The sequence below is a fragment of the Eubalaena glacialis genome, chromosome 4 (assembly GCF_028564815.1).
Source record: "Eubalaena glacialis isolate mEubGla1 chromosome 4, mEubGla1.1.hap2.+ XY, whole genome shotgun sequence".
NCBI lineage: Eukaryota > Metazoa > Chordata > Mammalia > Artiodactyla > Balaenidae > Eubalaena > Eubalaena glacialis.
Window position 1 is genome coordinate 118,189,441 of NC_083719.1, and position 14,143 is coordinate 118,203,583.

Sequence of the window (14,143 nt, forward strand, 5' to 3'; positions counted from 1 at the left end):
AGTTTTTGTTTAAAATTAGTCTTTAGTAAAATGGGCTTATTTCTCTCTCTCTCTCTCTTTTTTTAAATAAATTTATTTATTTATTTACGTCTGCGTTGGGTCTTCGTTGCTGTGCGCAGGCTTTCTCTAGTTGCCGCGAGTGGGGGCTACTCTTCGTTGCGGTGCATGGGCTTCTCATTGCAGTGGCTTCTCTTGTTGCGGAGCACGGACTCTAGGCACACAAGCTTCAGTAGTTGTGGCTTGCGGGCTCTAGAGCACAGGCTCAGTAGCTGTGGCGCACGGGCTTAGTTGCTCTGCGGCATGTGGGATCTTCCCGGACCAGGGCTCGAACCTGTGTCCCCTGCATTGGCAGGCGGATTCTTAACTACTGTGCCACCAGGGACGTCCGGCTTATTTCTCTTTTAAATTTGAATAAACCTGGTCCTAAATTCTTTAAGATTTTCTTCAAAAGTACATGGAAAGTTTTTTCACTGTCTTATTTACTGTAAAAAGTGTTTAAAAAGAAACACTTGGCTTCCCTGGTGGCGCAGTGGTTGAGAATCTGCCTGCCAATGCAGGGGACACGGGTTCGAGCCCTGGTCTGGGAAGATCCCACATGCCACGGAGCAACTAGGCCCGTGAGCCACAATTACTGAGCCTGCGTGACCAGAGCCTGTGCTCCGCAACAAGAGAGGCCGCGATAGTGAGAGGCCCGCGCACCGCGATGAAGAGTGGCCCCCGCTTGCCGCAACTGGAGAAAGCCCTCACACAGAAACGAAGACCCAACACAGCCATAAATAAATAAATAAATAAATATTAAAAAAAAAAAAAGAAACACTTAATACCAAATATAAATATAAGTATTCCAAGTTGTCCTTTTATTACAACTAGGTCTTTAAGGTTGTTTGTTTTTTAATGAATACATTAAGCATAATCTTGAACCAAGAGAATGATTTTCCCTTAATACCTCCCAAGACAATATTAATTATCCTAGAGATAGTTACTTTTGTCATCCAGGAAAGTGTGGGTAAACCAGGATATATGCACCAAAAATTCATTAAAGTAATTTTTAAACCTACCTAAAAATATGGAGAGAATATAGAGAGTATACTAAGTATACAAAGTTCAGTGAAATCTGAAATTCTTTTCTACAAAGTTATCCTGAGAACTACTGAAATACACCAATTCAGGAAATGTGTTGGATTTTTTTCTTTTGACCCATATAGAATTTGAACAAGGGTAAATTGGCCAGTTGAATATGTGACTTGTACTCCTAGCTATAACTGAAACCAGCAAAGATTTCTCCGTAACAAGAGAGTGATATTAATTCCATTTAGCTTATCATTGACTGTTTGTAGAATGCCTGAATTTGCCCAATCACTATTCTCAGAAATTACTGCTTGGTGAATAATGCTGCTGCTGCTGCTTCTCCTTTTCTTCTCCTTCTCCTCCTCCTCCTTCTTCCTCCCCTTCTTCTTCTTCCCCTTCTTCTTCTTCTTCTTCTTTGTTTTTCTCTTAAAGAAACAAAAAAAGTTAATTTGGTGGTATACGAAGAAAATCTAAAACAGGATCTCTGTTTCATTTATGGACCTTTGTTTTATTCTTTGGTCTGAGATTATTTTTTTCTGAGTTGACTTTTTAGGTTCCACGTGTACCAATGCATACACTCGCCATGGTTGTACCTCCACAGGAACCTGACAGAACTTTACAGGAGAACTCTCCTGCTGTTTTAGGAGTACAAAAAGGTTAGTTCTTGAATTATTTTTCTTAAAATGGGTATTTTATCACCTAAAGTATGAATTCGTAAAGGTACTTTAATGGTACACAGTTACTGTGTATCCAGAATTGAGGTAGGTAATTCTGACAAATGCTAATCATCTTACATACTATTTAAAATAGAAAAGACACAAGTACTAGGAAAAATGATTTCTTAAAATGCTAACATACTTCTAGGTGTAGTTTTCATCTGGCACAGGCAAAAATACTTAAGCATATACCAAGTTCTTCATTATGTTAAATAAAGTAGCAAATTATATTAAAGTAGCAAAAATTTATCAGGCATTCATTTTTCATTTCACAATTCTTTAGCTAAACAGTAATATGAGGAATGAAAATATGTTTGCTGTCAAGTCTTAGTAGCATTGATTCAGTTTGGTGAGTGAGAAGTTTAAGAATTATATTTAGTTTCTTTCATATAATGCTGAATATATGGCTTAACATCTGTCAGTATGTGAACACGGACAAATAACTATAAAAAAGTATATGAATAATATCCAAGTGAATATCAAGGTGTATACACTATTTAAAGGACTCAAGTTTTTGAGCTCTGTTATTTTTCTGCTGTATTTTCATTTGTAGATATAAAGTACCTTCACTTGGTAATAATGTATGGTTGTCCTACCTGAGTTCTCTGAAATAAAGAAAATAGGTAATATGTAAAGTATTAAAAACTATTATATGTAAAACAAATGTATAAGCATATTTCATTCATTATATGACAATGAAGTTCTAGATTTTTGAAATCACAGTGAAGTGTATAAGTATGTATTTGTATCTTTAACACAGCTTTAAGTGAAGTTGGTAAGGAGTGACTATATAGCAGCAAACAGAAGCTTCTTTCAAATTAATGTCAATTTTAGTAATTTAGAGTATTGTGGGCCTTCACCAAGGGCCACATTTCTTCATTACTACTTCATTTCTAAACTATTAATTTCAGAGATAAAATACCTGTAGTCTCTCTGACTTAAGCTAATTCTAGCAGTTTTCCATTGGACACCTAGCTATTCAAACTTCAGAAAATGAAGACTGCTATTTTTAGTCTTAAGAAATAAAAAACAAATTAAGCATGTACTTGTTAAGGAATCTGAGCATCCTAACCGGCTAACAGCCTTTAGTAAAATATTTAAACCTAAATGCCTCTGTTTTTGTTGCTCTTTGTTTGGCTATATCCTATAGAGGACTGTAGTAACTTTGGCTAGGGAAATTCAGTACTAAATAAGAAATCATTTAAAAAATATTTATTAACACAGAGCCACAAAATAACCAAGAAATAAGCTAGGAAGGACACAGAGTATGTACAGAAAGGAAGTAAAACATTTTAAATTTCGATTTAATATGTAAGTCAACTGAAACGTTTGGGTAGTGACTTTTTAAGTTGATACTCAAGTGAGTAATCATATTTTTGCTTACTGAAATACCTTCTTATACTGAGTAGCTACTTATTTTCTTCACTTTGATGTTTTTTGGGGTTTTTTTAAATTTATTTATTTTTGGCTGCGTTGGGTCTTTGTTGCTGCGTGCAGGCTCTCTCTAGTTGCAGCGAGCAGGGGCCACTCCTCACTGCGGCACGCGGGCCTCTCATTGTGGCAGCCTCTCCCATTGCAGAGCACGGGCTCTAGGCCCATGGGCTTCAGTAGTTGTGGCACGCAGGCTCAGTAGTTGTGGCTCGCGGGCTCCAGAGCACAGGCTCAGTAGTTGTGGCGCACGGGCCCAGTTGCTCTGCGGCATGTGGGATCCTCCTGGACCAGGGCTCGAACCTGTGTCCCCTGCACTGGCAGGTGGACTCCTAACCAGTGTACCACCAGGGAAGTCCCTGATGTTTTATTACTTACTGAATAGTGTCAAAATGAACTAACCTTTTAAGGAATCTTTCATTTTACTAAATTATTAGGGAAGGAAAAAATTAACACTTGTATCTAGACACTTGGCACTTGCTGTTGCCAGATGCCAAGTGGTATTGCCAACCCAACATTTATTTATGTGGGAGCAAGCTGTGATAATGCATTGCGTTAAGATTTCATGTTAGTATTGATATAAATAGTGTGCATAATAGAATATCACTATAATTTAGGAAAAATCAATTGATGTAAAAGTACATACACATTGAATCACCTGGGTAGATAGACAAATCTATCTTAAATTATTAAATATACATTATATTCTCCTTAAAGTGGCTTTTTCTTAAAATTTCTCATTTATATAGCTAAAGAAGTTCCTTTGAGTGATGAAATTGCTGTTTGACCGTTTTGCTTTTGTTTTTCCTAAGTCCATAGATTATACCTGCATTGCATATGTGGCTAAGGATGGAGGAAGGATTCTTACTCTCTAGGACTCTCTTCCTCTTCTAGCAATCATCTTTTCAAGTTTATAATATTTTACTCCTATCTGAAGTCTTTATTCATATCTGCATCCTTTTAAAATATATTCATGCCCATAAATCTTACCCAGGTGTTTCTTATATATCCTACTATGATATTCTTTTCTTTCATGTGCACCATTCGTCCAGGCTCCATCCATCTTGATGCATATTCTCCTGATTTAGGCAACTAATCTCACTTATCCATTGTTAGTTTTCAAGGATTTGAGATTCTAGCTGGCATCTGACAGAGGCCTCAGAATCACCTTTATAAACAAAATGTGAAACTAAGTAAGAGTGATATGCTCAGTTTTCTAGCATTGTTTAGCTTTATCATCTATAGTTATGAATATTCACATGGGAAAGGATACATAAGTAATATCAAACCTTTGTCTTTCCAAATTTAATATTGTAAATAAATTTGTTGATTGTAGCCACTTGTTGCATCTAATTCATTTGTAGTAACTGATTCTACAGAGATCCTAAAATAGGATTCTGATTATTCTCTGTAGTTATATAGCTTAGAACTAACTAATCCATTGCAAAGCATTAAAATGATGTCAAGATAAACAATACACATCTTTTGTGTGCACCTCAAGGCCCTCTTGAAGAGTCATTTCTTTTCTCTGAACTCCTATAGCACTTTATTGGATCTTCCTTCTGGCTCTGGTCACTCCTGCACCTTCACCTTCCCTTTGGACTTCAAGTGTGGAAGGTTGAGTTAATCATACTTAATTCCTGGACTTTGTCATCATGGCTCTGCTCTTGTTTTACTTTGTTCCTTTTTATCCCTCTTTCCATACCCATACTTCCCCTTAGGCAGTCATTCTAGTGTGTTTGATTTGCAGATTCTTTTGTTCTTACAAGTTCTTATAAAATGTTTACTACTTTATATATTTTTTAATTTACATAAATGGTATTATGCTATAGATCCTGTTTTGTTTTTTACTTTTTTCACCAACACTGTTTTTAAGATCTATCCATATGTCTACCTCTAGATTGTTTCTACCTGCAGCATACATAGTGTTTCATCCTGTATATCCTCTGTTTTTTACTTGTCCTTTCTCTCAGTGATGGGTACCCAGATTGTCTCTCATTCCCCACCACCACAGACAATGCTGTGGTGAAAATTCTTGTACAGTCCCCTTAGGATCTGTATGAGAATTTCTCTGGGATAAACTCAGGAGCAGAATTGCCTGTCATAGGAGTGTGTAATGTTTATTTGACAAAGTACTGTGAATACACTCTTTAGAATGCTACAGCAGTTTACACTCCCAGCAGCAATGTGTAAGGGTTACTATATTATACGCCCCCATCCCATTTCCGTATCTGCCAACGCTTGGCTTTATCCTTTTATTTGGATTTGTACATTTTTATCTCCCCTTTTAGACTGTAAGCTCCTCGAGGGCAGGGTTTAGGTTGCTTGTCTTTGTATGGTCCACCATGGCTTGCTTGTACTAGACGTTAAATATTTGTTGAATAAATTAATAAATGCCAGGCTAAGAATATAGATTATTCTGAAGGCAAAAGAAAATTATTAAGAATTTTTAAAAAGAGCGACATTGTGATTAAAGGGGATGTTTAAGAACTTAATCAAGAAGTACTATTTTAGACTGCTGGGGAACAGATTGAAAACAGAACTATAAATGTAAAGTAAGTATTAGGTTAACATGATGCTTTATATCCCAGAGTTGTTTATTGGAGTAGGTAACATGAAAAGTTCTCATTTTAATATCAAATCATTAAAATTGTATAGAAAAATTATATGTACAGTGAATGAGGTTGAGTGTTCCTCTGGAAATTTTACTACTAATATTCTCTAGTTCAATAGATTTCCATTAGTAATCATGCTTATGTGGATTTATGTATGCCCAAATTTAATAATGTCTTTTAACATATAACTGCTTATGTCCACCTCATTTCCTCACTGCCCATAAAAAAATAAAGGCCATGTTCTAAGCTGTCTCTATATCGTGGTTTCCTGTTGCAAACTTTTTTAATTAATGGAGGAAAAGTGAAAGTTGAGGAAGTAGGGTAGAAACCAAATCAAAGAGATAAGATAGTAACTTTACCTGTGTTTCTAAATATTAATTTATGATATCACTCAATGCTACCAATGAATAGACAATGAATAGATTTATATATTTCTATCTGACAGTGGGCGATATCTGAGGAAGATGGAACTCTTTTATATTCTGGTGTCTTATACTACTACCTTCCTAGAGACTGAAAATTTTGTTGGTAAAAGGACACTTGTTAACATTCTCTACTTTTCCCCAAAATGAAGGTGTTTCTTCAGCTTCTAGGAATAATTAGGTGACATTTGTTTTTAACCAACATGGCTTAGTCGTGATGTTATAGCTTGTATTAGTGCTTTGATGTGTATCTAGGCAATCCCACTAACTCCATGGATACAGATACTCAGTCATTGTCTATTTGGGGAAGAACTGCTTTTTGTGCATTACTTTCACCATCCTCTGTTCTTCCTGCTACATATATTTTGGGCTTTTTGTCTCTATGTTCAGTTAAATAAGTTACTCTTTGTAATCTTGTGCTCTAAGCTTTTTGTATTTTATTTGTTAACAAGATACAGCCATTTCTCTCTGTTATTATCCTCAAAATTCTAGCCTTATTTTGGATTATCTTACTATTATAAGATTTTAAATCTGTGAATGTCCAATGTGGTCATAATTAATTACCAGTCTGATTAGTGTTGAACTCTTACCTAGTTTTCTTAATCTTAAATACAAATTACGAAACACAAATTACAAAACACAAAAACTATACAAGGGTGTTTTAAAATAATGTTGGAGGAGCATTCAGAACTTCTTTGCAGAACTTCTGAATTTACTCTGCTGATGTCATTGAATTTGTTACACAACTGAAAATTTCCTTGCTGGGCTCGCAGATTTATACATTGCTATTTGTGGCAGTTAAACTCCCTTTTCCTACCAAGGATTGTCATTAGGTACTTTGAACAAGTAAAGCAAACCATTATTTCCTATGTGATCTTGTGGAAATAGTTGTAAAATTATCTCACAAACTAACGGCTTTTGCTCTGAAAGGATAAAGTCTATTCCCACCACTTTGCTCAGATAGAAGTATAAAATTGAATATGGACAATACATTTTGCTGAATTTTGCGTTTAAAAAATAACTAAGTCTTTAAAGTAATTGCAGTGATTTTGGAACTGTGGTTGTCTGACCTTGTTAAAGACAGTATCTCAGGGAAAACCTGTTAGACTTTTTTTGATAATAACATGTTGCAAATATTTGAGCTACCTGCAGTTTTGAGTTCTCCTATTCTAGCAAAAAAAGCAGTGAAATCTATTATTTTTTTGTCTAGTAGTTTTGTCACCCTCTTGCAGTTCTGAGCATTTAAACATCTAATGGATTATTTTTTTCCTTTGGACCTAAGAATCATTTTGAATGCATTGGATGAGCTTATTTTTAAAACTCTGAAGTTACATATATTATTCATATATTGTGACTACAGTCCTTAAGAATAGACAACTGTTTTTTACCCAGTTTTTTTTAAATAGCTTTATTGTTGTTTAATTTACACACCATAAAAGTTCACTCATTTTAAATGTACAATACAATGACTTTTAGCAAATTTACATAATTGCATAACCATCACCTCCATCTAGTTTTGGTTCCATCACTCCAAAAAAATCTCTCATGCCTGTTTGTGATCAATCCTCATTCTTACCACTATAATCCAGGCAACCACTATTTTCCTTTCTGTCTCTATAGATTTGCCTTTTTTCTCTATAGATCTGTTAAAAATGGAATTGTACAACATGTGGTCTTTTGTGTCTGGGTTCTTTCACTTAGCATAATGTTTTCAAGGTTCATCCACGTTGTAGGCTATATCAGTAGTTCCTTTTATTGCTGAATAGTCTCAGTTCTTCCTAAACAAGATTAAGCCTTGAATTTGCCTCTAAGTAGTTATTATATGTTTCCTCCACTTTATGCCCAGATGTTAGGATTGTTAATATTGATAATTATTTTGCCATGAGGGGAGTAAATTAATTTAAGTGTGATCGAAAACCTTAAATTAATGTACAGTTACTTCATTTTTAACATACACTGTCAATATGAGTAATCCTATATGGGAAGTCTGATTTTCTCCTAGGTAATATTCATTGTTTCTCTCATAGACTTTTATGTGAAGAGTTTATTTAAACTCAGAATAATTGTCCTTTGTGATACAAGTTTAATACAGTGTTCAGGTACAGAAGTGTTTAAGACTTAATTACTGAAAAATTTTAGAAGGTTATATCTTAAAAATTGATTTCAAATTATATTTTAATATAATAAAGAAACATTTTGGCAGTTTGAAAGACACTTTTCCCTACTTTGATCTATAAGTTACAGTTTCTTCCAGTAACCTGTACTTGCACAGTTAATATTGTAAAAAGAACAATTGGGCAGTTAAGCCAACATTAATGATACCCTCAACATTATTTTGATACTGCTTTAGATTTGATGGTCTTTAAAAAGTCCAATTAAATAAGCAGAATTTTGAGGTTCTTTCCTCTTTGATTTCCTTTTCTCCCTAATCCTGTCTTGTTTTCCAAAATCATCCAATCCTATAAATATTAGATTTTTTTAATTGAAAAAGTCACATTTTTTGAATTGGCAACATCCCTGTTTGTGCTATGTAAAATAGATGAGTCTGGTCTTTAATCTACCTACAACTGGTGTGAATCTGAACATTCATTCTATAGCATTAGTTATATGGGTTTTGGGAGGGAAGTATGTGGTGGGGGGGCGGAGGGAGGGCTGGGATTTTTTTTTTTTTTTTTTTTTTTTTTTTTAGCATGGCACATTTTCAAACATTTTTCATGTGCTTAGGTACATCCAAGCAGAAGTCCAGTTCCCTGCAGGTAGCAGATCAGGACGTACTGCCACCTTTTCACCCATACCAGCCTTTGGAGTGCATAGTAGAGGAGACTGAAGGAAAACTGAATGAACTGGGACAAAGAATTAGTGCTATTGAAAAAGCACAGCTTAAGTCATTGGAGTTAATTCAAGGTGAACCTCTGAACAAAGATAAGATAGAAGAACTTAAAAAGAACAGAGAAGAGCAAGTCCAGAAGAAGAAGAAAATACTGAAAGAACTGCAGAAAGTGGAAAGGCAGTTGCAGATGAAAACACAGCAGCAATTTACCAAAGAATACTTGGAAACCAAAGGTCAGAAAGACACAGTATCTCCACACCAGCAGTGCTCTCATAGAGGAGTCTTCCCAGAAGGGGAAGGAGATGGTAGTCTCCCAGAGGATCACTTTTCAGAGTTACCTCAGGTTGACACAATCTTATTTAAAGATAATGATGTTGATGATGAGCAACAGTCTCCACCATCGGCAGAACAAATTGATTTTGTCCCAGTCCAGCCTTTATCATCTCCACAGTGTAACTTTTCCAGTGAATTAGGTTCTAATGGGACAAATTCTCTTGAACTTCAGAAAGTATCAGGTAATCATCAGATTATAGGACAGCCTCAGATTGCTATTACTGGACACGATCAGGGGCTGTTAGTGCAAGAACCAGATGGACTAATGGTTGCAACTCCAGCCCAGACGCTTACCGACACTCTTGATGACCTGATAGCAGGTGGGTTAAGAAATATACCTGTAATAATTTCTCTTTAATCTTTGTGCTCAACTTCTTTATATGACTCTCCAAAAACACCAGCTTGGTACTTTTCCATTTTAGAACTATCTTTATAAAATTACTCATTTCTTGAGGTGTTTCGGAAGTGAATTTAACTAAACTCAACAACACTAACACACAAAAGTGTGTTTTCCCTCTTCTTTTTTGTTAATTGCGAAAGCAAAGAAATAAAGTTGCCATGATCCTTTATTTTAGACCTTTGGTATCAGAATCACCCTGTGTTGTATCTTGGGTAGGAGATCTCAGAATAGAATTTCTTTGTGGGCTTTAGAGATAATCATATAAGGTTAGACATTTAATTTTCCTGCTGGGGATTTTCATATTTGGAAATCAGAATTCTAAATTGCATTGCTTTTTCTTTATTTATAATTTTATTAGATCAATTTAAATATTTCTAATTAAAAGGGATGTTCAGAAAAAAACTGTAAGCATTCCATGTTTTTAAAATATTTGTGGTTAGAAGATCATTGTCAACTTGATAACGATTTAGAGATTGGGATTTTTGTATTAACTGTCTTGATGAAAGCAGACAGACACCACACAGACGCAGACACACACACACAGACACACACACACACACACACACACACACAGCAAAGCAAAAAAGTAACCAGCCTTATAAACTTACAGTATATGTTTCTGTTTATTGTGTGGAAAATTACAACTAGATATGAAATGAGGTGCACAAGTTTACTTTCCGTTTCATTGTCCTTGCAGCAGTGGGAAAACAGTGCAATTAATCATTTACCTTCCTAAAGATGGCTGGTGAATGTATCACCTCCATGAGAGCCCAGTTCAGAAATGCAGCCAGAATGGCTGTTGACAGTGGATGAAGACCAAGAACTAAGATGTAGCTGGAGTGATATTCAAAGGCAGGCCAGTCCTCTGTCTCTTGATTGCAACATTTTTTTTCTTTACTGTTGTCTGTTTCTTCTTGTCATATTCTCCTCCCCTCCTCCCATCCCAGTTATGCTATCCCAGTTTCCTTTCTTCTTTTGTGAGCCTTTAGTCTTCCTAATCTTTACTGAATCTTTTAAAATGTGGAGTAAGATTACTTAATTCAGGAATTTTATTGGGCATGTGTATGACTTCCAGTGGTTATAGAATTGTAATAGTGCCTTTGAGGCTCCTCTGATATGTAATAGGTATTGCTGTGCAGAGGAGGAATGTCTTAGTTTTCATAAAGAAAATAAAAATGCTGGGAAATGTTTTAAGGAGTTAGATTCTTTATTCTTTAATTTTGTTTTTTATATCTTCAGCCCATAGCCACTTAACTCAAATTGACTTTGTGTCATTAGCATTGCAAGTTGTTACAAATTTTGAATAAACTCTTATAGTTCAATTATGGTTCTGATTTCTAATCTGGTAAAAGCAGATATTGGAGTGTGAAGTATGATTATAAATAATAATGATGAAACTGGTGACCTGAGAGTAACATTTTTAAGACTTAGGGTTCTATAAATATCATTATAATGTTCCTAATTAAGTACTCAGTTTACAGTTATGAAACCCACATTATTGATCAGTTTAGTTTGTTGGAACTTAGGACCTGTCTTTTTTTTTTTTTTTTTTTTTTTTTTTTTAAAGGAGAAACAGCTCTAAAGGGAACTTGCAGGTGTTAACTTTATGGTAGTATTTACTGCTGTTTCTTGTAGAGGAGGTCAAATTCTGGTTATTTCACTGAAGTATTTGTTATATTGAAATGACCTTTTACAAAGTTCACATGAAACTTCAAAAAATTGGTTTAGAAAACATCTTTTAATTACATTTAACATTACTATAAACGAATAAAATTTAGTTTCTTTTAGACATTAATGTCTAGTGACAGTTGGCCCACCATATTGTACAATATTCTTTTATTAATATGCTTTAAAGTATAAATCTGTCAATACATTAAAAATTATACATTTTTTTCTCTTTTTTTTTTTTTTTTTTTGCTGCTTGGCTTGTGAGATCTAGTTCCCCAACCAGGGATCAAACTCAGGCGCCCAGCAGTGACAGTGCCTAGTCCTAACCACTGAACCTCCAGGGAATTCCCTAAAAATTATCTTCGTTTAAAAATTCTTTCATTTTGCTGAAGCTTACATTTTAAAATATATAGCAATAATTAGATTTTCTTTGTTCAAAATGATGACTTACCTCAAAATTTAAAACTTTATTAAGTCTAAGTTTCTCTTAATTTCTTAATTGAAGATGAAATAAATTAAATAAGAATGAATTAGGTAAATACCTAATTCTATGATTTTATGATATGTTAATATACCAGTAGAATTATAGATCAGACCAAAGATATAATTAATTTTACCTAAATTAAATCTAGTTATCATGCCTCATAGTTAATAAAAGAGAGGAAGAGAGGATACTGTACATCTTACAAGTTTACTTTAGATAATATTCATATATAATAGCAATAAGTTTCACTCTTTAAATATAAGAGTATTTTTCTTTATTGCTGTTCTACTCTCAAAATATTTGTCATGATAATGAGTTGGTTAGATACATAATTTATTAATGTCATAACTTGACTAGCTGACTGACAGCCATAACTATATAGTCTTAAACGTATCATACTTGATATAGTCTCAGCCAGAACATATGTATACTCTTGATTGGAAGCGTGGTTGTTCAGGTCCATTTCTTCTGAAATTAAGTGTCAGTCTTTTAGAAGTTATCATAATAGCAAGTGATTCTCAGTTCAGATGTCTAGAATTAAGGTCTGAAAATAAAAAGCAATTTAAAGAAATTCAAAATAGCTTTGACCATTGAGCAGTTCTAGAAACATCTAGTAAAATTTTCAGTCTTAATATATAAAGAAGCTTGGTTAAAAAATCAACTAATATCACTTTATTTACATTTATTGAGCGCTTACCATGCACCAAGCTCAGTGCTAAATGCTTTTATGTACATTATCTCATGGGCTCTTTATAGTAATACTATAAAATAAGTCCATATCCCATCTCTGTTTTTCTGTTGAAAACTGAGGCTAATGGAAATTAAGTTGCTAGTAAGTGTTAAGATTCAAACTCAGTTCAGCCAATTTAAGAACCTTAGAAGTAATATGCATGCATCTGATTCAACTTGAAGTTCTGAGTTTATATTAAAGATATTATTTCCTTAGACTTCTAAATTCTACTAAATAACAATTACCCTTATTATTTTTGTATTAAGATTTGATGTGCATGTAAGGTTTAATATAGTTTTGTGACTTGAGAACATTGTTACTGTTGTTGACATCTTAATAGGCTCTCTTCAAACAAATTCCAATTCTATAGTATCTTGCTTTAAGTAATCCTGTGGTAGTCATTTTAGGCTTAAGAATAAAAAAGTAATTAGGAAATTATCTTTGAGGGAATTTACAGTAAAATATCTTGAAGTAATAATTTCTTCTAATAGATGTTAATATTTTATTTATAGATTGTTATTTATATGGAACTATTTAATAAAGTTACTATTATCTAAAACAGGTTACAGTGATTTAATTTCTTAAGGCCTTGCAACATAGTTTACTTATACCTAGTATCTGAGATTTTTATGTAGTAAAGTTTATTACTGTCTTCCATATTGCCTACAAAGCTATCTTAAGTTGCATAAAGAATTAAGTAAAATATTGCACTTATTTAGTTCTTCTATCACCCCATTTTAGGATAGTGCATAAATTTAATTTGAATTATGTAGTGACTTTTGTGATAGTGATCTGTTTTGGTCATTTTCAGAGACATTTTGTTCAGAAATAGAAAACATTTTAGGATTTATGAAAAAAATTTCATAGTCCTGGTATAATTTTATCTTCATAAAACCTTTATTCCACATGTACTTTTAAAATCTGTGCTACTTTCTAGTTTTATCTTTAGAACTTTTCATATGTAATTAATCCTATTAAAGTCACTTCTGTGGAATGTTTCTGATTGTCATTATTGCAGGGAGGAAAAAATGTCTTGAGGATACTGTTGTACAAAAATGTACAATCAATGTGACAATACATTTTGGGTAACAGAGCTGTTAAATGTACAAAAGTATTTTTTAAAAACCAACTCTGTAAAAAAATCTTTTATATCGTCACATTCTGGCATAGCACTCTAGTCAACTATTTTAAATTTTTTGAATATCTGTTTTTCATAATAACAGAAAGAGATAACATGAATAAACAAATTTAATGATAGAAAAATAATTCTTTAGTAAGATATATGTTGATAATTATATGACTACTGTTAAAATCTTACTATTACAAAGGTGCCATATATCAATGTTTAGTGTCTTGTTTCTGGAACTGTTTCCAAACATATCAGCTGTTTTGAGGAGGCATAACAAAATACTATCTGCTTTTAATTCATTCAATGACAAAAATTTTTAA

General features: G+C 33.7%; 1 protein-coding gene across 9 annotated transcripts in view; it reads left to right on the forward strand.

Moving 5' to 3' along the window:
* Nucleotides 1–14,143, forward strand: part of ANKHD1 (ankyrin repeat and KH domain containing 1) — a 120,731-nt gene that overhangs the window by 72,341 nt on the left and 34,247 nt on the right. For 7 of the 9 annotated variants that reach the window (XM_061189683.1, XM_061189684.1, XM_061189685.1 and 4 more), the window contains 2 exons: nt 1,622–1,724; nt 8,974–9,732. In XM_061189683.1, the coding sequence (XP_061045666.1) occupies nt 1,622–1,724; nt 8,974–9,732 (862 nt within the window). The remainder of the gene's footprint in view (nt 1–1,621; nt 1,725–8,973; nt 9,733–14,143) is intronic. The other 2 variants (XM_061189690.1, XM_061189691.1) reach the window with 1 other exon arrangement.